Here is a 25,525-nt window from a genome sequence, read left to right as displayed (position 1 = left end):
TCTAATAAAAACTATTTAATTAATTCTGATAAATTAAGAAAATTAAATAAATTACTTAATTTTAATAAACGTGACGTGATTTTCGAAAAATGCACATATTATATATACGTAACATAAAATTATATATCAATTTATAAGTTATATAAATTAATTGAGGATAAAATGATATTATGATATCATATTTAGGACAAAACTGATACCTAATAAAGAGTATAAAAAAGGTTTTTATATTGGGAAAAAAGTCATTGATGGTTTAATAAGTCAAATTCACTTGCATAATATTAACATGCATTCAAAATGAAATTAATTTTATCAAGACATATGATTTAACAGAGCTTGATTTTAATTACTGAGAGCTCAATGTAACTTTTTGACAAAAAAATTAATGGATATATTTAAAAAATAATTTTGATTGACGGACAACTATTATTGTTATTATTGCTTTATGCTTAGTATTAATGGTAACTACTAGTATTATTTTTTATTCTATTCCAAATATTGGCATTGGATTCAGTTGTTTTTGCTGACAGAATATTAAGGTTAAGCCATTACCCATGTCTCTCTTGAGAATATTAAATAAATATAATTTATAATAATTGAGGGGAAAACGAGATGAAGTGACATGTGCATATAAAGGATCCTATGTACGCCACCAATGTAAGGAAAAATTACATTAAAAAAACCCAATGTTTTGTGAAATTTAAAAAGTAAACTTTTTCTTTTTAATTATTAATGCCATTGGATTTGTGCAGGTAGGTAAATTGAACTTACATCTTTGATAGCAATTTGATTTACCCAATGTCGTTAAGTTTTTTTAAAAAAGTTAATATCATCTTTAAAGTTGTAGCGTTGGATATAGTATTATAACTTCTATTTTTACAAATTTGATAAATTGATTTTCATTTAACTCTTTTCTTAGTCTGCCTGCATGTAGATATGAATTTATTTAATTTATATTATTTTTATTGAATAAAATATGAATGACATCATGCAATAATTTGGCAGAAATGATTTAGGGGTAGGGGGTTGAATGGCCATAAATGCAGAAATGCAGATCTGCAAAATAAATTCATGTGAAGGGATTGGCCAATTTGGGGATAACAGATACCCAATACTTATTATAGGCCAATCTCCTAAGGGGAATCTCCTGATTTTGAATTTAAATTTTACTCCCTCCGTTTCTTATTATAAGAGACAAATAACCGAAATATGTTGATAAAAAAAACAGTTAAAATTAGTTAAGAACAATTAATGTGTACAGAGTATAATTTTTTCCAAAAATACCCTCATTAATAAGGAGAGAGAACATGAGAGAGAACAATTAAATTATTAAAAGAAAGAGAAGTGTGAGGGAGAGAGAGTGTGAGTTAGAGATAATAAATATAGGTAAAATAAAAAATCAACACAAAAAAATAGAGACAACTTTTAAGTGTCTCTTATATATAGAAACATGCCATAAATATCAAATGTCTCTTATAATAAAAAACGGAGGGAGTATAATTCATGCCGAGGTTTTGAATTTGATAGCCATAGCCAGCTCTTTGAAATTTCAAGTAGTAAATGATTATGATAGACTTAGCTAAAAGCATTGACTCTATCAGATAATGACAAAATGACATATTAGCTTAGTAACAACAACTTATAGCCCTTCATGATCACGTTTGGAGACTTCGTTACTTCCAGATTTTGTTTTCTTCAAATTTTATTCATTCATTCTTACTTGTCTTCTTATTTTATGGTGAGTTTTCTTATAGATTTCTTTTTGTCAATTTTTTATGCAAAATAAGAGTTCAAAGCTGAAAAAATTATTGAGAGGTCTTAAACAACAAATAGAATTATCAAAAAATTTCATAACAAATAAACAATATGAACGTGTTGTTATTTTCTGTTTTAAAACTTATTATTATATCCCATTTATTTGTTATTTTAAAACAAGTTTTGATTTTTACCTTGACCCTACTTCATCTTTCTACTTTAACTACTTTCAGGTGGCTTTTTTAAATAAATTTTTTAAAAAGTTGTTAACCACATTTTTTAGCAACTTGTACGAAAAATTCAATTTTTAATATTTAGAGCATTATAATATAATATTCAAATTTAAATTGGTCAATAATATCCATTTCGATGGGATATGTTTGTTAATTGAAAAGATATGTTTCATGTTTTGGCGACCTAATTTTGTAAGGAACCCTATTTGGTTTTCAATTCGAAAGACATTCATTAAATATAAGCAAATCCCTCATGAAGTCCAACGGGGAAAATTAAAAAGTCTCCTCCCACAAGAAGCATAAAGAAAAATTGTCCCAACCTTTAACAAGCACGAACCTGTAAATTTCAACGGAAACGTACCATCGGTCAATTTCCAATTCAAATTATCAAAAAATTCAAACTTTTCCTCAGCCCACAGTAAAAAAAATAAAATTCGATTTTTTTTTTAAGAAAAGGATATAAAACGCTATTATTATTATTATAAATTATTTGCATGCTCGAGCAAACGGACACACCGCTTTCTTGGCTGTGTGTGTAGTGTCCTGTGTTCCCAGAATCGTGTCTGGGTCTGTCTACAACGGATCTTACCACCCATACCATACCACTCACCCCCACTTCTCTCTCTTTCTTACACACTCTTTGCTCTCTGCTCTGCTAGTGCTGCCTTTTTGTTGCTAAGCCAAGTTCCATTTTTTCTCTCTCTTCGAGCTATGGGGTGGACTATCGTTTTCTTTCGAAAGAAACCCTCGTGAAGTGCATGTGAAGCTTGCTGAGAGATCTGGAATTTAATGATCGAAACGGCTCGCTTCGCTTCCTTTTTTTCCCTGATTCAGGTGATTCTGGTGTTAAACTTCTACTTTTTCCTCTTCCTTCTCTCTCTTCTTGCTCTTTTCCAGATGTTACATCATGCTCTTTCTGCCTCTGCTTCATTGATTCCCTCCCATTTACTTAACCATGTGATTCTTTTGATAGAGCTTTTAAGGTAGTGGCTTCTTTGCTTCTGTTCTGCTCTGCTTGCATGATTAATCTCACGAGCTCATGTTGGCTTCTCTGCTTATGTGTTTTCGTGCAGTTGAGCTCAAATGTTGCTTCTTTAATTCGATGGGGTCTTTGAAATACTGGGATTCTACAATCTTATGTGGAGTAGCTGGAGGGAAAGTTTGGGAGATTGGTAGTTCCTTTTGAAATGTATTTTGTGATTTGCGAAACTGGCTACAATTGAGTATGAGGGTCGCTATTTTCCATTTTTGTGGAGGCCCATCATATGCGTTGGATTTTTGGCATTATTATAGCGCTTCCGATTTATTAATGGGATTAGCTTTTGTACTGCCATAATTGCGAAAGTTCAGTACAAATTAAAGGCAAAAAAATGCGATATTTTCTGATTTGCTTACTTGATTTAGAAAAGATTCTGGCGTCAGACTTGTTAGGGTGCTGATCATGACAAGGGCTGTGCGCAGTAGGATACTCAAAGATGCGAATGGTGATATTAGCGATCATCTACGCAACCATATCCATTTAACAAATTGCATTCACTTGAAGAACCATATGCACAAAAACAGCCCCATTCTTGCTGATAGGTCGCTTATGAGGGAACTAGTTGTGTTGCAGAGATCGCGCTCTCTGAGAGACCCTTCAGCAAGTCCTTCTTCATGGCATTCTCCTTCTATAATTGAGGTGCTTTCCAAGAGGGTTGACAATGACGTGGTGCTTCAGGAGGGAAGAAGGTCTGTAGGAATTGAACGCCGGAAAGAAGGAAGGAGATTGTCTGGAACCTCACCACCTGTTGTTAATTTAGGTCCATCAAAAGTTGCTCCGGGTGAGGAGAGCCGGGGTAATGATGGAGTGTCAGCAAGTAGAGACCGCAGCAGCAGGAGTGGAATTGGGGACGGGCGGAAAGTTGGAAGAGAAGAGTCTGGTCGGAAGAGCGACAGGCCTGATTATATGGGTCCCAGCAAAGAGCAACTTCACAGTCAGCTTGGCAAAGATTTGACTGAAGATGTTGTTTCAAGGCATTCTGAATCTAAAGAGAGAAAGAGCAAACAAAGGGGGAAGCATGTTCAAGATGTTCAGTTCAAGACCCTTTCTGAGCAGCTGAACGATGTTCCACTGGACAGTGATGATTTGGCATCTTCAAACAATAATGTCCAAAGACGGTTTCCTAGGCAGCAGAAAATTATTGAGGCGCCCGAAGCCAGCACACGTGGTCATGGAAATGGAGTGAACAGAGGAAAAAGGCGTAAATTTCGGAGTGCAAGAAGAGCTCGGGCTTCTGCGGCATCTAAAGATGTCGGTGCTGAGAATGAACTGTCTGTTGCTTCGAACTCATTTGCTTATGGTTCAGCCCACCATAGATATCACATGGAAGAGCCAGATGAATATGGAGAGGAAAATGTCACCAGGGCACCCAAAAATGGGTGTGGCATTCCTTGGAATTGGTCTAGAATTCATCACAGAGGCAAAACATTCCTTGACAGGGCTGGACGAAGTTTCTCTTGTGGCTTATCTGACTCAAGACTAAAAAAAGGGGCATTGGATGCCAATGGAAGAAATATTTCTGATATGCCAGTGGCATCTGACCAATCAAGCTCATTTACCAGGTCTGATGGAGAGGCAATGCCGCTGCTAGTTGAGGCATCTGGATCTCAGGGAAGTACTGAGAATGCTTGTTGGGGCCATGACTATTCCGGAGAGCTTGGTATTTTTGCTGATAACTTATTGAAGCATGACATTGATTCTGACCTCGCTTCTGATGTTAGATCTGGGGATCAGCCTAAGATGAGAGTGAATCGCCATGGCAGGCATCAAAGCTTAACGCAAAAATATCTACCCCGAACCTTCAGAGATTTAGTTGGGCAGAATTTGGTGGCACAAGCTCTTTCAAATGCAGTCATGAGAAGAAAAATTGGATTTCTTTATGTGTTTTATGGACCCCATGGCACTGGAAAAACTTCATGTGCTCGGATATTTGCTAGAGCTTTAAATTGTCATTCTTCTGAACACCCAAAACCATGTGGCTTTTGCAATTCTTGTGTAGCACATGATATGGGCAAGAGCAGAAGTATAAGGGAAGTTGGTCCAGTCAGTAATTTTGACTTTGAGAGCATCATGGATCTACTTGACAATATGATTGTTTCCCAGCTTGCATCACAATACAGAGTGTTTATTTTTGATGATTGTGATACTCTGTCAGCTGAATGCTGGAGTGCCATATCGAAGGTCATTGATCGAGCTCCTAGACGTGTGGTTTTTATTCTTGTTAGTTCGTCTCTTGATGGATTGCCTCATATAATCATATCCAGGTGCCAGAAATTTTTCTTCCCAAAGCTGAAGGATTCAGACATTATGTATACATTACAGAGGATTGCAACTAAAGAGGGTCTAGAAATTGATAGGGATGCCTTGAAACTTATTGTATCAAGATCAGATGGATCGTTAAGAGATGCTGAGATGACCCTTGAACAACTTAGTTTGCTTGGCCAGAGAATATCAGTTCCTCTTGTGCAGGAATTGGTAAGTTGTTTACCAGTAAAGTATTTGGGACTTTCTATTCTTAATGCCTCTCACATATTTTCAATATGCCTGCACCACCATGACTAGACCTTTATTTTTAATAACAAGTAATGCATTATATAAGACTTGAGTCCCTTGACAAACAAAATCATGAAGGAGCTAATTGCTAGAACCTTTACATATTTTCAATTAGACTCAAGTCCAGCACATATTCATTGCCTGAAATGCCGTTTTTTCTGTCTATTATCAGTAATCCTCTTTTCTATCACGTTGATACCTACAACATCTGTGGTGATGGTTTTAATGTCCATCATTCTCCAGAATTGTCGGAATTTTTTGTTATCATCCGGATAGATGAAAGGTAAAGTCGTAGGTTCTGATATGAGCGCTAGCCCAAGGCATTCTATTCAGTTTAATGAATTTCATTCTTCAGAGGTTCAATCTCATCTCTTTTGACTTTTGACACAAGTGTCCTATGATAATTACTTATTTAATAAAATTGTTTGGTATTTGATGAGGAGCTAGATAATAATGAGAATTATCTTACACTTTAGTACTTTACTGTTAGGAATTTTAAATTCGCGTGTACATATAATGTATCAAACTCTGTAGCAAGGCAATTAGGGGACTTCCTGTTTTGTTTACTTTGGCTGAGTGACATTTTGTAAGATTCATGTATTCTTGGGGGCTTGGATCTCTTGTAATCTTGGAGAAGCTTAGAGACAACTAAAGATTTGAACGGTAATTTGTTGTATGGAACCTGGACTAGGCTGGTATGGCAAGACATGAAAGATTACTTTTAGCACACCTATCTGCGTTTATCAAGTTCCCAGTGAACACAGACATTGTTATCTAGTTTGACCGTGTCACAAGGTTCGGTCACTGATTATATCTTAAACTGTTGTAATAATTGTTATGTATGATTCAATCTACTTTGATTGCCATTCTGTCTGTCAGTGATCATATTGTCAACTGTTGTGATAACTGTTATGTATGATTTGGTCTGAAGTTAAATCCATTCTTCAGGTTGGGCTTATCTCTGATGAGAAATTGGTCGATCTGCTTGATTTGGCACTCTCCGCAGACACAGTCAACACTGTAAAGAATCTGAGGGTGATAATGGAAACTGGTGTTGAGCCGCTTGCCTTGATGTCTCAGCTTGCCACTGTAATTACTGACATACTTGCTGGGACCTATGATTTCACAAGAGATAGGAGGAGAAGGAAGTTTTTCCGGAGAAATCCATGTAAGTAAACAACAAACTTTATATAGAATTTTCTAAATTTTCAATTTATTGTAAACTGGGGTGATAGATATCATATTTCTTCCCTGAATAAGTTAGTTAATTTTTTAATGCTGTATTATTGATATTTTTTCACCCTTCTTTCAGCTTCATTTGACCATCCTCCCTAAAAATCTCTGGCTTGAGATTTTTCTTCACTAACAACTATATATTTTTTACTGCTTCAGATTTAAGTATTGTTGGACCTCAAATGCTTCTCTTAGCATGCCTCACTTGAGACTTTGACGCCTCTAGTGCTTGGAGTCTCTTATTTGGTTTATTTTGGTGAAATTGTCATTGTTATCATTATTCTTCACAATTCAATGATGCTAATTTCTGTCTCAGTATCGAAAGAAGATATGGAAAAGCTACGCCAAGCTTTGAAAACCTTATCTGAGGCTGAGAAGCAGTTGAGGATGTCCAATGACAAACTAACCTGGCTGACAGCTGCGTTGCTTCAACTTGCTCCTGACCAGCAATATATGCTGCCAACATCATCTGATAATAGTTTCAATCATAGTCCCTTGCCCCTAAATAAGGTAGATGGGAGAGAAGCAGCCCGGAGAACAAGTACTAATGTTGAAATTCCTCGCAAAGAGAGACGTTTATCAATGGATTCTAGAATAGAGAATGTCCATGCTGGTAGCTCTGCTGATGGCGTGGCAAAGAGTCTTAGTTCAGATAATAAAAGACTTGCTGTGGCTGGTTTTGTGCCTCAACAGACATCTTCACATGTTACCGATGTGATTAGAATGAATGACAGACAGACTCTGGGTAAAAATCGGAAAGGAACTGAAGAGATATGGTTAGAGGTGCTTGACAGAATTCAGGTTAATGGTGTAAAAGAGTTTTTATATAGAGAAGGGAAGCTGGCCTCTGTTAGTTTTGGTGCTGGTAAATGCTCAATCTTCTTCTTGCCTGTCTACCATTGCAATAAATTATTTAGCACTGTAATACAAACCTTCCTCCGCCAACTAAGAAATTTTGTTGTCAATGTTAAAAGCACATGTAAAAACAAGCCTATCAGATTGAGGAAACTTAGGGCACGGTTGATCTTCGCATTTGAACTAAATGTGACAGTATTGATGAAAGGGTGCCTTTTATTTTTCTGCATTGGAATTTCACTTCTAGTGGGAACTAGATCACACATAATCTTAGCTTTATCTACAGGCTTCAGTGCTCAACGTAAAGTTGAAGTCTTTTATTGCTCCTCTGTAATGCTCAACATTTCATTTGCTGTTACAAGTAGAGTTTCGACTGCATTGTTGTGTAATGGGCCATGTCACCTTCTGTATCCTGAATAATTATTAATAGGGATTACTAGTCTCTTGTCTAATTTGTTGATTGTTGTCATAATATTTTCGTTTGTGTCATGAAATTTACAATCGTATCTAATTTAGTGCATTGCTTTATTATACAGCTCCAACTGTCCAGTTAATGACCAGTTCCCAACAGACGAAATCTACTACTGAGAAGTTCAGGGGGCATATTTTACAGGCATTTGAATCTGTCCTTGGATGTTCAGTAACGTTAGAAATTAGATGTGAATCAAGCAGAGATGCAGGATCAGGGTCTCAACTCCCTCTTATACTGCCTTCCACTAAAGATAGTTCTGTAGAAAAGAAAATGAGTGAAATTGTAGAAGAAGAAACTTCTCTGAAGGACCCTAAGAATAACGAGAAGCAAGCTGATGTTAACAAAAAGCCAATTGTGACTTCACACTTGGAAAGAAGGAGGCTCAGGGAACAAGGTCAGAGCCGAAGCATTGTGAAAAGTAAGGTATCTCTTGCTCATGTAATCCAGCAGGCAGAAGGACATACACAGCGCAGTGGGTGGTCAAAACGCAAAGCAGTTTCCATTGCTGAAAAGCTTGAACAAGAGAATCTGTATGTATTCTATTTCTATCCTTTTCTCTTATAACTGGTACTATAGTCTAAAGCTAGTTGTAGAATGGAAAGCTTGAAATTTTACGATAATATGATAATAGAATTGGAGATCTCCAGGTAAGTAGCCTTCAGATTTAATTGAACATGGGTCATTAATAATGACTATCATGTTACTGGAGAAAAGGGTTATTTGATTGCCTTAGGAGTTGACTTACGAGCAAAAGGTCTGAGGAATTGAGGATATTTTGACCGTAAAACCAAAAGCAAAGAGAGAGTTGTTATTACATATCTCATACTTGCAGATGAATCGGAGTCTCTGGTGGTCATAAATTTTGAATCTGATTATGGAAGAATGAATCAATGTAGAAGGATACAAGCAGAGAGTTGTTTGCATGCACTATTATATAACTAAGTTATATAGGAGTTTTCTTGACTATATGCTAGATTGAGGTTATCCTTTCTCCTTGATTACGAGATGATGGAATAAAAATCGTAGATGATAATATTTTGTCATATTCAGCTTTGGATGCTAACATAGGCGCAAGGCATAATTATGCTGATATTTGAACTACGCATGAGTCTTGAAATCATTGACTTTCAGGAGACTAGAGCCAAGATCAAGGAGCTTGCTATGCTGGAAAGCATCACGAGTATCCCGGCGGAAGGTAATTTTCCCTAAATTCACCAGTGGATATCTTTATTAAGGGTATTACCATCGACCAGAAAGCTCTCAGGTCATTTCTTCTTGTTTTCATTTTCTTTCATACTCAAAATCAATCTTTCTAAATTTAAAACTTATTCTTACCTTAAAAATGAAGAGGAAATTATGTAGACCTTCTCTTTTGTTAAAATTGCACGGATCCCTGGACTATATCCAAAGGAGGTCTGTCTAATTTAAAGAATGGAAGAGATGATTATGGTAATTTAACAAATTTAGGGTCTTCGGGAAGATCGTGTGATTTATTGTCACTTGAAAAGTTTGTGTAGCTTTTATGATCCAAGGTTCAAGGTTAGGGTCAGGAGGATTGTGTTGGCTTTGGAAGTAGAAGAGAGGTTTGTATGATTTTGATAAAAGCCAAGGGATGTTAGTCGAAATTACTCAAGTGTTATGGCTTAGCCATACCGTTAGCTGATAATCCACTCAATTGCTGAAATTAAACTATAAGTGTCAATTTTAAAGTTTTCTGTTATTAATCTATTTTAATTTAATGGATATGAGGATGTCATCGCTGATGTATCCAACTGCATTTGCAGCTTTCGCGTTTGAAAGTTAGAACCAGAAAATCTCATGCGTTGTTGAATCTGGTCTCATGTGGAAAATGTCTCACTTCTAAATCTCCAAGGTAGTTCAGTTAGTTTTTTTAGGGTGCTTCAATTTCAAGGGTTCATTCATGAGCCGTTTGTATTGTCTGTATTGTATTTAGGCTTTTTCCTGATGTTTGATAGGTTCAATTTTTACAGGTCAAGCCTCTTTCTTTATTTGTTTAGTCTAATAAAGAGCTCGAGATTGTATATCTGACTAAGAAAATGTAGGAAAGTAGTCAATTCCAATTCAGTGATATCATATGGTTTCTCCTTCTTAGCGGCAATAAAATTCCTTGTAGTTTCAATTTATGCTTTTGAATCTGTTTGAGATAAGAAATCAATTGTAATAAATGGCTTTGCATTGAAGCTAAACCCCTTGAAAATCTCATCGAGTAAAATATCTTATCTTTTAAATTAAAATTACAAAATTTATGTCGCTAAAGATAATACTCTTCTGATCCTCAGTATAAGACTTAATTATTGAATTGATTTTGATCCTAAATATAAAAATTATTTATCACATTTATCAATTTTTTTAAACTTATCCTTATCAATATTTTCTAAACCATAATCAAATAGAAGAGGGAGATGAGATATTAAATAAAATGATTATGATGTTTTAAGAAAAACATGTCATATTTTTTTATAATTAACTAACTTACCTAACTTTCTTAATCTAATCAAATTAGTTAAATAAATCTTATATTAAAGACCGAAAGAGTACCTTATTAATTAAGACCAGCATCTCTTTTGTAATGCATAGTTGCATATTCTAATTCCAGAAGGATGCAGCATATTTGATGGAAATACTAAAAATATAGCATTATCAATATATCGGTAGTCTCGGTCTTCTGACCCAATGATAATAAACATATTTCTCAAGTCTTTCTTAAACATGAAGTTGTAAATTCAACCTTTATGAGCATAATAAGATTTACAACAAGAAGATCTGACCTCTACACAAAATTCATCCGACCAATTTTCCCCGAGGCAAAGGTGAGCATCTCCTATCTTTAAGATGGATTGACAATCCAAAATTACCAGGACACTAGACTATTAGTATGAAGGCCCACTTCAAATGAACCTTCTTCAAAAGCACCATCAAATAAACCTTTCGGGATCGCATCAATCTCTCTGGGTTCTAATGTCTTCACATTGTAACTGTAAAGTGATGCCTTCAGTGGGGGCTCAATCATTACTTGGAATATTACTTCTTGGTTTATCCCCACACCAAAAGACTCAGAAAAATCAACGTCGTCATCAACGTCGTCATCTCTTGGATAATTATAATAATCATCGAAGATTCCCATCTCATGATGGAGGCTCCATTTTCCAGAATCAGCTTCAAATATGTGTACTCTGAATCCTTTTGCGCCCAGAAAGACAACGGAAGCCAGACGATTTTCTATCTGGAAGAACTCTGTCCACCACCATGGGTAGTAATGTTCTTCGGGAAATAAAAACTTTCTAAATGTTTCCTTGTCAACATCCATCACTATTACATGGTCCTGTGTGATCCAGTACAGATCATTACCTCCACAGTAAATTGGGCTGCAACTAAATTCAAAATCACCGGCTTCTGAAGCGAATCTTGTCCAAGAAGTATCCTTCCCAAGTCTTAGAACATGCCAATGGCTATAACAAACTTCAGACTGAGTTTGAATAAGAGAAGCAAACAATTTGAATTCGCCAGTGCAGGGAACACGTACTATGGCACCGGGAGGGCAGTTCAAATTAGGACCAAGTAATTTAGGAACATTTAAGAGTCTGCATGGTAACAGGGTTTACAACATGAAGATCTCCTCTGGCTTTTTGGTAAAACAGTATCAATCCATCACAACTGTTCAAATATTGTCCAGGGAATTGAGGGCTTAAAGCCGTGACACCATATTCTCCATTGCCCTTGACCTCCAAGAAATGGGCACCATATGGAGGCCTCGTGCTCTGGAGGAAAATTCCAGGTTTTGCACGGAGGAGGTGTGTCTCAACAAAATCAGACCTGCGGATCATAGCAGCCCAAGATTTGCAAGTAAGCCTCGCACTGCTATGGAGCCACTGAGCAGGGAGTCTAGTCAGGATATTAAACATGACATCTTCAGGGAGGCACTCTGAGGAGTTATTGCTCTGGCTCTTGTTCTGAGGCTCTAAGCAACTGCTGCCTCCACTGTTGCAATCCTTTCCCCCATCATCTTTCTTCTCCGAATCCATTTTCAGCTGTTTCTACAACTGTAATGACAAAAATATTTACTGTTTGAATTTGAGCTAAATTTTAAGGATAGCATCTCCACTGTCATATTGCCTTGTCAATCTCTCTCTCACACAAACACACAGAAATTCTTGCTGGCTTCAACTGGTTATAATAATTTGTTTTGAAATTGAGGTTGCAAGATGCCTTCCAGATTGGTAGCAAATCTTGCCAAGATTAACGCTATGATACTACATATGAATTTAGATTATAAAGCAAAAAAGGCAGAAGACCTGGAATATTGGGATCGGTTAATGGAGAGAGTTCAAGCACCAGTAAAGACAAGCCAACGCGTATGGAGTGGGCCCTAGCCTCACATGTAATCTAACACATTAACAACTATTCCTTTTATTGTACTCATAAATAGAGTCTACAGTTTCACCCAAACTCCTAGTTTATCACTATTAAAATGAAGAAATGTCCCAAACTATATAAGCACACTTCAGCGATAAGTCAGGGCTATAACTTGCTACAGACTATTAAAGGAATACCAAAATATCAATATATATAGTCAAACTTGGACGTCCTATTATTCATATGACATGAATAATACCACTCACTTGAGACTTAGTATGAAGTGCAGAGCCCGTAATCTAGTTCTTGTTCAAATGGCATCCAACTCTAAGGGAGGTCCTTAGATACAGAACCGGTGGAAGAAAGAAAATTTTGGAAGAAAAAATGTTACAGAAAAGAAGAGAAGGTGAAGAAGATGGAAGGCGAAAAATCCACCATTTAATTTTGCAGAAAGACAAGACTATATCTCAAAGAAATATATAAGGATGGTAGGCCTCACTCTTAAACCAATCAGAAATTCAAACCTGCTCAATATATATACGCATATATAGGGATGATTACTGAAAATAACCCAATTAACCAAATGAAGAGAATAGCTATCTTTTGCAAGATTCCCACTCCGCAACAAAGGTATTGAATAATTTGTAGAAGCTTGATACACTATATGACAAGCGACTAAAGGATTTTTCAAATTAAGCGAACGGTTAGATCGGAAAATTCAGTCCACATACGCAAAGAACTGCAATAGGCCATGATTAGGATAGACAAGGGCATCCGAACGCGGACAAAACGAGAAGAATGCACAACAGAAACGGAAATCCAGGCAGAAATGCATATACAGATAATTTAGCAGATGCGACATCATCGAAAAGGTGGGAAAACAAAAATCAGAAATTCAACCGCAGTCCTGTGAATCACTAAATAAACGAACATTGAAGCTAATTTGACAGAGTATTAAAAGAAGAAGAAGAAGAAGAAGTTAATTTGAGAGACGATGCCGAAAATTTCAACGAAAAAGGAACAAGCAAAAACTTAAGAATAAAGATCGTGATTCGTGAAAATAAGTAACAAGTGGGAACCTTACGACTTGTCACTGAGATTCGCTTCCTTCCAAGCAGAGTAAATTGCAAGAATGGTGGATTTCTCACTCTTAACAGCACAAAGTGTTAAGTTGGCGCCGGGAGCTTCCGCCGTGTTATGGGTCAAGGACTTTAGGCTCTTTCTAATTGGTTAATAAAGAAGGCACACGGCAAAACAGGAAAATATCAGAATGATATTCATTGCTCGAGGAAAACGATGCTACAGTCAGTCAATATCCACAAGAGATGTGTAAGGTGAAAAGGACACGTAGACATAGTGATGGAAAAATCCAAAATCAGATGATAACAGCCAACAAGATTGAAAATAAACACTAAATGGGCTTCTTATTTGACTTGCTTTGATTGGATTGGTCTTATGCTTCAACAGAAAATACCTCCTTTCCAATTTTAGTTTTGACCACTATAATCTCAAAGGGGATACCTTATAATTTCGTAAAATTTGATCTGAATTAACTTAACACGGTTCACAACCGCCAAAACTAAAATTCCTATGATGTTTTAATTTAATGAGTTTTAGTTTTGATTATTAGTATGTTTTAACAAATTTTAGTTTTCATCTTATATGATACTATAATTAAATTCGAACCAAATTTTTGTAGCAAAAAATTAGAATTAGTTTTGGATAAACATCCTAAACTCATCAGATCTGAATCGTCCATATCTCATTTTGATAATTGAAATTTGATTTCTTTTTTTTATTTGTTGTGAATAATTATTTTAATATGTATAGAATCTAAAATAGAGATAATTTTTCAAATATCATTCTTTCAAAAAATTGCTATTCTATTTAAAAATAACTAATTAAAGATTTTAAATCTGGATCATTCAAATCAAATATAGATAATCCAGATCTGATAAACTTAGGCTGCTCATCAAGATGATGAGTACTGAAACTGGTTGGTCAAAAAGTACAATTTGAACTCACAGGAATTAAGTTAAAATTCGGTAAAAAATTTTTTTTAAAGTATTGGTAATAGCCTTTACCCTTTGTTAGTGTACTTTTGTCAATTTTTATCAGTTAACAGAATCCAATTTTTCTTTCTTTTTTTTGGTTATAATAAAGTTTAGATGAATTGGGCCAACAATGAGATTGAAATTCATAATCTTATATGTTATAAATTGACTTTTTATTACTAATAAGTATTGGTCCAAGTGATAGGGACTTGGGCCCCTTAAACATCATGTCTTAGGTTCGATCCTTAGGACAGTGTGTATGGAAAAAACACTGTTGGGAGGAGTCCCCGCTACGGCGCTTGATAGTACCCTGAGAGATTAGTTTCTTACTATTCGGATGGGAGGATACTCTGGGTAACTAAAAAAATTGACTTTTTAATAACTACATGAATTTTTGTTTTTATTAAAAAGAGAATCAATTTTGTGACAAATTAGAGTCCAATCCCATTCAGAACCCAAGCACAAAATTAGCAGAACACAAGAAAAAATATTTTTACGGGACATGGGAGACCTCATATTGGCTTCATCCAAATATTAGCTTTTTTAACTAGTTAGCGAATCAGCTTGTAACTCACAACTAGAGCTGGAAAAACAGGCTGGTCTAGTCCTATAAAGTTGGCGGGCTTAAAAAATCGACCTTATAGGATCAAAATTTTAAAAATATCCAAATTTATTAGACCTGATCCTTAAGCAGGCGAGCTCATAGCCGGTTTGCAGGCTTTCGATCTGTTTAAAAAAATTTATTTTTCATATTTTTTATATGTTTTATCAAAAATTAAAAATAAACCAATGGAATTACTAGTAGAAGACATAAATATAAATAAAATTAAGTCACAAATATGAAAGATCATCATTTATAAATGTCCATCAACATACAAAAAATCTAAAACATCTATTAGACATAACAAGTTAATGACATTAACATTCAAAAGTTCTATTAAAAGTAGACAAACGTTTTCACTTAAAAAAATGGACAAAATCTATCATCACTATCATTAATTGTAAGAATATTTGATTGTACTTCACTAGTAATAGGCCTTTCTTAACTTCCAAAAATATTATTGATTTCTTCTCAATACTATTTAGCTATTATGGACTCTAATATGTCTTCTTTCGTCTTTTGGAATTGAACTTTTTGCCCATCAGTAAGTTTATTTAAAAGTATTAATGTTAAGTTTGTTTTAGAGGTTTCAACTTGTGACCATTGGAGATTGATTCTGTGTTGTCTACTTACTCCCTCTAGTTCTAATTATAAGACCTTCTTTGACTACAAGTGAGATTTTATAATTAGGATTTGAGGTGATTTTTTTTCTCAGGCTTTAATTATGAAAATCACTTTGCTACATAATCTCATAGGAAGTCTTAAATATTTAAGCATTTTGAATTGATCCATAGTATGCTTTTAATGAGCTAACTATGTCATCTATTTTTTATTTTTGTTTAGGATGATCTTTTTTGGTTTTATCTAACTCGCTTATCTAATTCTATTTAAATATATAGTAAAAATTATGATATAGTTACTATAGAAAAAGTGTTAACTTATTTATTAAAATTTTATAACATATATGCAAATTGATAAGTATATGTTGGTTCAATCATTAAAATTTTTGTTTGAATATGGGGAATATATTTTGTTTATTCTAATATATAATTGTTGGTTTAAAAAAAATTTTGAAATCTAATTTAAGATATGGAGAATATGATTTTATTTATTTTAATATCATTAGAGATTAAGGTATGAGCTGAGAATGAATGAAAGGCTGAAAGTGAAACTTAGAGAGGGAAAGTGCGTAAAATGTTAGAAACTTATATTAGGATAAAAAATATAAATTAAAAAAAATTATTGTTAGCGGGTTTAAACGAGCCAATCGATGGCCCTATACAGTCGACTTTTTTTTTATTTTTGAGCCATACAGGACTAATCCTTTTAAGTCCAAGTTCCATTTGAAGACCCCAAATTATAAGCCCAACCTTCCACTTAAACAGGCTTAAACGGATCAGTCTAACAGGTTTAGCCCGTTTTTCCGGCTCTACTCACAATGTTATGAGTTTGAATCCTACTTTTAATGTAATAATTTTGTTAGTGGGAGACCTGTGATCATCTCTATAAGTGCTTTCTCATCTAAACTTGTTTTGTCAAGAAAAAAAAATGTTTGTTTCTCAACACTAGAAGTATTTTGAATAGCACGATGACTTGTAGTACATTGTTATATTTTCGTAATATTTTAACTTTATCAAAAAAATAATAAACATGTTACATCGTCTGATCTTTTGCCAATTAATATATCTTGTCTTTAATATAAAATCTAATTGGTTAATTTGAGTAGATTAAGAAGACTAATTAAGTTAGTTATTTGTAATAAATAGGTGTTGTCTTTTCTAAAATATCCTTGCTAATTAAGTGTATTGATTAGAACTACTATTATCACAAGAACTGTCTTTGATAAATTTGAATGAAAAGAGTTGCTTTGTTTTCAGACTATTCATCTTCATCACACTGCGGGATTTCAATTTGTCTCGTCTCAATTTCGATGAGTTTGGGATAGGACAAAAATAATTTCGGGACAGGACGACTATGGGACGGGACGGGACAGTAATTGGGATGAGGTTGTCTTGTCTTGTCTCAGAATGTTTTTTTAAAATTATTTATTAATAATAATTATTAAATTATTCAATTCACGTATTAATAATAATAATGATTTTTATTATGTTTTTCAGCTCAAAAGTTATAGTATTATCTCAACAAAATCTTTTTCCTCGATAAAATAATTCACAAAACCATTATATAATATTCCTTTATGGCATTTTTTCTATAGTATTGTTTCACACACACCGTTTTTATATTATATAATTGAACTTTTTACATAATATTTTTTACAATATTTTTTATCTTTCAAAGTCCCATAAAAAATAAATACTCCTCCGGTCCTTATTATAAGACCCAATTTGACTTTTATTTGGTCCTAATTATAAGACCCAATCCATTTTCTCTCTTATATTTATGCATTTTTTTCCAAGATAATCCTTCTAATAATGATAGTTTAGCCAATATACTTAATTAGCAAGGATATTTTAGGAATAACAACACTTATTTATTATAAATAACCAACTTAACTTACTTCCTTAATCTCCTCAAATAAGTCAATTGGGTCTTATAATTAGGACCGGAGGAGTATTATAATATTAAAAAACTTATACAAAAAATTATAGTGGTTTTTTAGGAAACGAGACGTCCCGTTCAACCGAGATAGAACCGGAACGAGACGCACAAAAATCACGTCCCGTTCCTCTTCATTGGGATAAGACCAGGGCGAGCCTATTCCGATCTCACACCTGAATCTCCTTCTCAATCACTTTAACCTTCTCTGATGCACCACCTTCGTCTCCATGAAATTTAAACATATATATCCTGTCACCCTGCAAAACTACAAAATCACCGTCACCACAATTAAACCTCTTACCAACTTAAATCTTTCACTTTCCATCTACTAAAACCTGTCTTCCCCACTCCTCCATGTACACTAGCTCATCAAACAAATAAAGTCAACAACATGAAGATCCATTCTTCTTTCTCCTCTTGCTTTCCTCCTCCTTTTCTTCTTTCACTATAGTTCAGTTAACACCAGCCGCTGGTCCTAAACCCTCGGCCACACCTGCACCAGCTGCTCCGGCGCCGGCTCCGGCTCCGGCAAAACCGTTAGTGCCCAGTGGACCCCAGTCGGAAGATTCCTCAGATGCTACCAACGACAATATCATTAAGATCCTCAGGAAGGCCAAAAACTTCAATTTCCTTATCCGTCTTCTGAAAACTACCCAGTTGATCAACCAAATCAATTCGCAGCTTGTAGCCACCAGATCCGCCAGTGGCTTAACCATTCTGGCTCCCGATGACTGTGCGTTCTCAGAACTCAAAGCCGGATTCGTCAACTCTCTGCACGATAACCAGAAGATCGAACTCGTGCAGTTCCACGTTCTCCCAGTCTACGTTTCGAGTTCCAACTTCGACTCCCTGACCAACCCGGTCCGGACACTCGCCGGACTGAACCCGAGCAGGTTGCAGCTGAACGTGACGGCTTATGGGAACATGGTGAATATTTCAACTGGGGTGGTTAATACCACAATTGCGGGCATTGTTTACAGTGGTAAATCACTGGCCATATGTCATTTGAACAAAGTGTTACTTCTGTTGGATTTCTTCAAGCCAAAGGCTCTGACGCCGGCGCCGTCGGTGGCACTGGCTAAAGCTCCCAAGTCTGATAAGGAGAATCCTTCTATGGGTGGGGATAATGATCAGAGCGAGTCTGTGAAGTAGAAGCCTGGGGCCGTCGGTTCGAATAGCGGCATTCTAGCAGCGACGTTGTCGTCCGTCGGAGCAACTTTGGTTGCAGCCGCAACAACGACGTCGTATTGAAGAACATAAACTGCGCCATTTTGCAAGCTGTTAAATGTTAATAAATACTCTTTTATTCTTTTTTGGGATCACCAATTTCCTGTTTTGTTTTGCGTCGTGTTTTTGTTTGGGTGTGATTGGGAGAGATTTTTGGAGGGTGACGAATCACTCTCGAGATAAATTAGTCCAAAGCTTTGTTGGAGCTTCACATATATGATTTGACATTGAAATAGCTACCTGAAATTCAATAACAATGGCGTCCAAATCATAGATGTACTTTGCCTTTGTTAAATATTTTTAAAAATTGAGAATATAAATTGATATCAAGTTGAGATTGTGGAAGCTCTCAGATTATGTAAAGACATCTCTCGATAGGATTTTCTTCAATGTTATTCTCTCTTCGAAAAGAAGATATTTGGATGTGTATTAAAGATGTTGGGGACTAAGAAATTAAGGAAAGGATTATGCTGCAATCATACTCCCTTTGGTCCATAATATAAAAAGTTAGTTTGTTTCACATACCCAGAAATAAAAATTTAGTATGTGTTCTAAAATGATAAAATTTTCCTATTTTACCCCTAAAAATGATAAAGTTATCTTGAATATTACACTTTTATCATTAATCGTCTTCTCCAATATTTAATGGCAATGAAAGCAAAAAAATTACATTAATTAACCTGCCAAAGTCTTATATTTTGAGTCTCGTTTTTTCCTGAGCAATGGAGGGACTATTATATTCAAAACTTAATGTCAACGGATGATACTATACTAAAAAAATAATCGATGAGAGTAAATTACACGACTCATCAATCTGCAACGGATCAACTCATTAGCATTTTCAAAGAAGGATGATCAGAGAATTATTAATAGTCTATTCAATTTGATTATCGTTGCCACTTCTTCACAAGTTGTAACGTCTATCAATTTCCTTACTGTTTCATTCTTCTTGTTCTAGTTTTTGCTGCCTCTGATTTACTCGTTGATCTCCTTGATTTTGCTGACTTATTACTTTATTTTCAATTTCTTGAAGCAGCGAAACAACCCAGTAGAATAATAGAAGCAATATATATATATATATATATATATCCCTCTCTCCCTCTCCCTCCCTCTCTCTCTCAGCTTAGAGATGGACGAAAGCCAAACCTGTTCAACAGAAGAAAGCACGTGGATGATCAAGCCACTCACAGGGTCACCTTCCAACTCCAACATTGGCTCATTGATTTCGAGTCGTCCCGCTTGTTTAAAGGGTGCGGTGAGTTTGAATGGCCTTGATGTTTCTGCTCTGAGATTGCTCGCCATGAATGGCATAATGGAGGCGTTGACAGATGCTTATGCTTTTATCAACGGCGTGTACGGTACACAAACTGCCATGGCCGATCTGGTAGAGAGAGTTACAGTAAGAGCTCAAAGAGACAGTTTATTTGATATGGTCATTGGTTAGCGTGGCAAAGAAGTCAGACATGAAAAGGACCAATTTATTATTTGCTAAGATTTGTAGGGTGATGAGGTTAGCAAGAAGGAAGAAGCCAGCAGACTTGAAAAGGATCCAAGGAGAACTAGCTAATGCACTGGGCTTCACAATGGAAGATGAGTCTGAAACCAGGAGAGCTTCTCTGTTGATAGAGAGAATCAAAACGCAGCAGAAAATTCTTGTGCTGCTACAAGATCTCAACCAGGGACTAGATTTGCAAAGATCAGGAATTCCATTTCGGGCTGATCACACTGGCCGCAAGATTCTCTTGACTTCTACAAACCAAGAGATATTGTCCAACCAGATGCACGCTCACAAGGTTTTCAAATTTGTCTGACAAAGATTGGCACATATGTTATCGGATCACACTGTGTGCGTTTGAATTATATTGTACTGTACGTATTTTAGTGATGTCCTTGCTGTGGTCTTTGTGTTTAACTCTTGCGTGCCACTGGGGCTTCAGTTTATTGGGCCGCTTATTAATTTTGGACCTTTGGTTTTATGAATTCTTATGGTTCTGCGAGATTTCCTGAATTTTTTTGTCTGGCTGATGAAGACATAGCATTAGAAACATTATGAATCAAGACTAGAAATATTTTGAATAACACTACGTAGTTATATTTTATATTATTTTAATTTTTCAATAAATAAATCAAATATATTCTTTTTCCGATCGTTTTTTTTTTTGGTGTCAATTGTTGCACATCAGATGAACCTGAAAGAAAAGAGTTGCTTCGTTTTCTGAGTGTGCATCTTCATCAACTCACCTAAATCTCCTTCTCAATCGCTTTAACCTTCTCTGATGCACCACCTTCATCTCCATGAAACTTAACATATTCTGTCGCCATCAGAATTAAACCTTTTACCCACTTAGTGATTCACTTTCCAGCTCCACCTATAAAAACCTTTCCCTCCCTCTCCTCCATGCACACTCATCAAACAAAACATTCATTCTGCATATAACAATTATCAACAAGATGAAGATCCATTTCTTCTTTCTTCTCTTGCTTTCCTCCTCCCTTTCTTCTTTCAGTTTAGCTCAGTTAACACCAGCCGCAGCCCCCAAACCAGCTCCTAAACCCCCGGCCAAACCTGCACCAGCTGCTCCGGCCCCGGCTCCGGCGAAGCCATTAGTGCCCAGTGGACCCCAGTCGGGGGATTCCTCGGACGCTTCCAACGACGACATCATTAAGATCCTCAGGAAGGCCAAAAACTTCAATTTCCTTATCCGTCTTCTGAAAACTACCCAGTTGATCAACCAAATCAATTCGCAGCTCATAGCCACAAGATCCGCCAGTGGCCTAACCATTCTGGCTCCCGACGACAGTGCCTTCTCAGAACTCAAAGCCGGATTCCTCAACTCTCTGGACGATAACCAGAAGATCGAACTCGTGCAGTTCCACGTTCTTCCCGTCTACGTTTCCAGCTCCAACTTCGACTCCCTAACCAACCCGGTCCGGACACTCGCCGGACTGAACCCGAGCAGGTTACAGCTGAACGTGACGGCTTATGGGAACATGGTGAATATTTCAACGGGGGTGGTTAATACCACAATTGCAGGCATTGTTTACACTGATAGGTCGCTGGCCATATATCATCTGAACAAAGTGTTGCTTCCATTGGATTTCTTCAAGCCAAAGGCTCTGGCTCCGGCGCCGTCACTGGCACTGGCTAAAGCTCCGAAAGCTGATAAGGAGAATCCATCTATGGATGGGGATGATGATCAGACCGCGTCAGTGAAGAAGTCTGGTGCTATTCGTCTCAATGGCGGCTTTCTAGCAACGCTGGCTTCCGTCGGAGTTGCTTTGGCTGCTGCAGCATTAACGACGTCGTATTGAAGGAGATAAACTGCGCTATCTGCAGCCTGTTTTTTTTTTGTTTTGGGCCCACAATTTTATGATCTGGTTTTGTTTGTTCTGCTTTGTAAGAATGGTTCTCATTTATCCATTTTCTTTTTTTGGCCAACAATTAACTATCCATTTTTAAAAAATCTTAATTATGAGAAAACATATACATGATATACAAAAGCAAGGAAAATGAATCCTACAAGATACTACTTTTGATCTTTTATATAAAACCCAGTCAACTAATAAGAAAACTAAATAAATTGCTTAATTATAGTATATGCTACATGATTTATTTAAAATACTCATATATATCATTGGATATATCAATTTATAAATCAAGTAAATTAGTTGAGAGAAACATGATAAATATAAATATCTTAAAGTAATTTATATAGCTTCTCTAATCTCGATAAATCAGTCGATATTGTTTCATATATAAGGACCAGAGGTACATAGTATAAGATTCACTTGGCAATGCGTTTGTACTTCAAAATAAACCTTATAATAAGCAATACAGTTTCTAAGAAACTCTGTATCTAATGACTAATGGCATCAATTTATTAGATAGACAATACTAGATTTTAACACAAATTTCAGCTTTAATTTTACTATAGTTAAGAATATTAAACATTTCAAAATAGCATAAAGTTCTCATCTTTCTACATGTAATAGCGTGTCAATAATAGTGTATATGACATATTTCATAAATCTATAATGGTAGAATAAATGTCATATTTACTCATTTTCAGCATTATAGAACACACGAATAAAATAATCGATGATAATCATTAAAAGCAACTAATTCATCTGTTGTACGCAATCTAGTTTTCTATAATCAACCATGGGATGTTTTGGGTATGTTATATTTGCTCCACACAAAGGAGCTTGCATAAATCTAGTGCCATATCCCTAAAAACACTTGTACTCAAGCCAGCAGCATCAATGGAAACATGCTAGTCCTTTAGAAATGCAAACTTCTTTCACCATCTCTATAAGTCAAGATGAAGGATGATTAAAGACATTGCTGTGGTAAGGCACATAATGGTGAGCATACTTAACTAACCTATCTCTGCTGCTCATTTGACAAAGTCTTTATACATAAAACTACAGACCAATTCCTATTAAGAAGCATATATTCTAACTTGCTGTGAAAATGTCCACATTCTAGCTAGCTAGCTTTCTGCGAAAGAATTTTGTAAGCCTTATTATAAAGTCTCAAGGAATTACATATAAAAGTTTGCCAAAAAAAAAAGTCAGTTTAAGCAACTTCTGATTTTTTGCTATGGGTTTTTTTTCCTCTTCTTCATTTAGCTCATGCACTTTGCCTATCTATCTCCCTTCATTTCTTAATTCTAGCTAGCTTTTTTATTTCAAGAAAAGGCATGCTAAACCTACTCCCAATCCCAAAGAGTCGCATCAAATTGTGAACAAAATTTCGAATCCTAGCTATAAGGACATACATACTATAAATGGATTTTTCCTTTGAGAAATTGAGGTAAACTCGACACATACATGGTTTTTTCAAAGAGGTGAAAAAAAGTTTTTTCCTTTTTTCAGCCCAAATATGCATTTTATCAACTTGCACCTAATCCCCTTCTCAATCACCACAACCTTCCCCGATGCACCACCTTAATCTCCATGAAACATAACATATTCTGTCACACATCAAAACTATAAGTCACTATCATAATTAAACCCTTTACCCAACTAATCATTCATTTTCCACCTATAAAAACTTTCTCTTCCAACACCTCCTCACCCATCAAACAAACATTCATTCTAAAATTAACAACAGTTCTCTCGAGCCTTCTATACTGTAATCAACAAGATGAAGCAAATCCATTTCTTCCTTTTCCTCTTGCTTTCCTCCTCCTTCTCTTCTTTCACTTTAGCTCAGTTAACACCAGCCTCAGCCCCAAACCAGCTCCTAAACCCCCGGCCAAACCTGCACCAGCTGTTCCGGCGCCGGCTCCGGCGAAGCCGTTAGTGCCCAGTGGACCCCAGTCGGGGGATTCCTCGGACGCTTCCAACGACGACATCATTAAGATCCTCAGGAAGGCCAAAAACTTCAATTTCCTTATCCGTCTTCTGAAAACTACCCAGTTGATCAACCAAATCAATTCGCAGCTCATAGCCACAAGATCCGCCAGTGGCCTAACCATTCTGGCTCCCGATGACGATGCTTTCTCCGAACTCAAAGCCGGGTTCCTCAATTCTCTGGACGATAACCAGAAGATAGAACTAGTGCAGTTCCACGTTCTTCCCGTCTACGTTTCCAGCTCCAACTTCGACTCGCTGACCAACCCGGTCCGGACACTCGCCGGACTCAACCCGAGCAGGTTGCAGCTGAACGTGACGGCTTATGGGAGCATGGTGAATATTTCAACTGGGGTGGTCAATACCACAATTGCAGGCATTGTTTACACTGATAGGTCACTGGCCATATATCATCTGAACAAAGTGTTGCTTCCGCTGGATTTCTTCAAGCCAAAGGCTCTGGCTCCGGCGCCGTCGCTGGCACTGGCTAAAGCTCCAAAAGCTGATAAGGAGAATCCGTCCATGGATGGGGATGATGATCAGACCGAGTCAGCGAAGGAGAAGTCCGGGGCTGAGGGTCTGAATGGCGGTTTTCTAGGAACAACGTTGGCTTCAGTCGGAGTAGCTTTGGCGGCGGCTGCTCTAACGGCGTCGTATTGAAGAATTTAAGCTTCGTCATTTAATTTGCAAGCTGTTAATAGTTGTTTTTCTTTTCTTTTCTTTTCTTTTCTTTTCTTTGCCCCACAATTTTTCTTATCTTTAATTTGATGTTTTGGTTTTGTGTGCGTGGCATGGGGAGAGATTATTGTATGTGAAGCCTTTGCGTTATATTCGTGCTTTTCAATGAGTAAGATGTGATTGCTTTGTGTAATTTCACTTGCTCTTTTGTGTTTTCGGCCGACATCAATCTTTATATGTTCTATATACATCTCATCTAAGACGTAAAATCTATGTCCTCTATATAATTATTACTACTGATCTTATTAATATAAGAGCTAATTTATTTTAATAATTAATTTTAAATATAAGAACTTAATTCATTTTATCTATGATATTTAGTTATTTTTATCAAATAATCCCTATAATAATTGCACATATTAAAAGTTTTATCAAATGATAGTTCTAGTTAATACACATGATTAACAAGGGTATTTTAGATAAGACAACAATTATTTATTACTAATAACTAAATTAATTTTCTTAATATCCCCA

General features: G+C 36.0%; 4 protein-coding genes and 1 pseudogene across 5 annotated transcripts; 4 read left to right on the top strand and 1 right to left on the bottom strand.

The window, feature by feature from the left end:
• The first annotated feature begins 2,586 nt into the window (after nucleotides 1–2,586).
• Nucleotides 2,587–10,284, top strand: LOC114740531 (protein STICHEL-like 3). The gene is made up of 8 exons (XM_028928691.1): nucleotides 2,587–2,822; nucleotides 3,062–5,502; nucleotides 6,529–6,748; nucleotides 7,130–7,678; nucleotides 8,205–8,670; nucleotides 9,272–9,335; nucleotides 9,925–10,013; nucleotides 10,132–10,284. The coding sequence occupies exons 2-8, from the start codon at nucleotides 3,430–3,432 to the stop codon at nucleotides 10,187–10,189; spliced, it is 3,519 nt and encodes a 1,172-aa protein (XP_028784524.1). The 5' UTR covers nucleotides 2,587–2,822; nucleotides 3,062–3,429; the 3' UTR covers nucleotides 10,190–10,284.
• A 1,427-nt stretch (nucleotides 10,285–11,711) lies between these two features.
• LOC114740534 (uncharacterized) lies at nucleotides 11,712–13,675 on the bottom strand. 2 transcript variants are annotated; one of them, XM_028928693.1, is made up of 2 exons: nucleotides 13,594–13,675; nucleotides 11,712–12,201 (listed from the first exon to the last, which is right to left on the bottom strand). In XM_028928693.1, the coding sequence occupies exon 2, from the start codon at nucleotides 12,181–12,183 to the stop codon at nucleotides 11,725–11,727; it is 459 nt and encodes a 152-aa protein (XP_028784526.1). In that variant the 5' UTR covers nucleotides 12,184–12,201; nucleotides 13,594–13,675; the 3' UTR covers nucleotides 11,712–11,724. The 2 variants fall into 2 exon arrangements, with proteins under 2 accessions (XP_028784526.1, XP_028784527.1); XM_028928694.1 differs by having other exon boundaries at nucleotides 13,599–13,664.
• Nucleotides 13,647–18,880, top strand: LOC114740535 (fasciclin-like arabinogalactan protein 12). The gene is made up of 2 exons (XM_028928695.1): nucleotides 13,647–13,743; nucleotides 18,126–18,880. Exons 1-2 carry the CDS (start codon nucleotides 13,647–13,649, stop codon nucleotides 18,878–18,880), a joined length of 852 nt encoding a protein of 283 aa, XP_028784528.1.
• Nucleotides 18,881–21,353: 2,473 nt separating this feature from the next.
• On the top strand, nucleotides 21,354–22,345 carry LOC114740533 (fasciclin-like arabinogalactan protein 12). Its single transcript, XM_028928692.1, has one exon. It carries the CDS (start codon nucleotides 21,407–21,409, stop codon nucleotides 22,265–22,267), a length of 861 nt encoding a protein of 286 aa, XP_028784525.1. The 5' UTR covers nucleotides 21,354–21,406; the 3' UTR covers nucleotides 22,268–22,345.
• Nucleotides 22,346–24,078: 1,733 nt separating this feature from the next.
• LOC114740532 (fasciclin-like arabinogalactan protein 12) lies at nucleotides 24,079–25,184 on the top strand (annotated as a pseudogene).
• The last annotated feature ends 341 nt before the right edge of the window (nucleotides 25,185–25,525 follow it).

This window comes from Neltuma alba, unplaced genomic scaffold (genome assembly GCF_004799145.2).
Source record: "Neltuma alba isolate B1F8T4 unplaced genomic scaffold, ASM479914v2 tig00003176_pilon, whole genome shotgun sequence".
Lineage (NCBI taxonomy): Eukaryota > Viridiplantae > Streptophyta > Magnoliopsida > Fabales > Fabaceae > Neltuma > Neltuma alba.
Note: the sequence above shows the minus strand (reverse complement) of the source record. Positions and strands in the feature narration are given on the sequence as shown.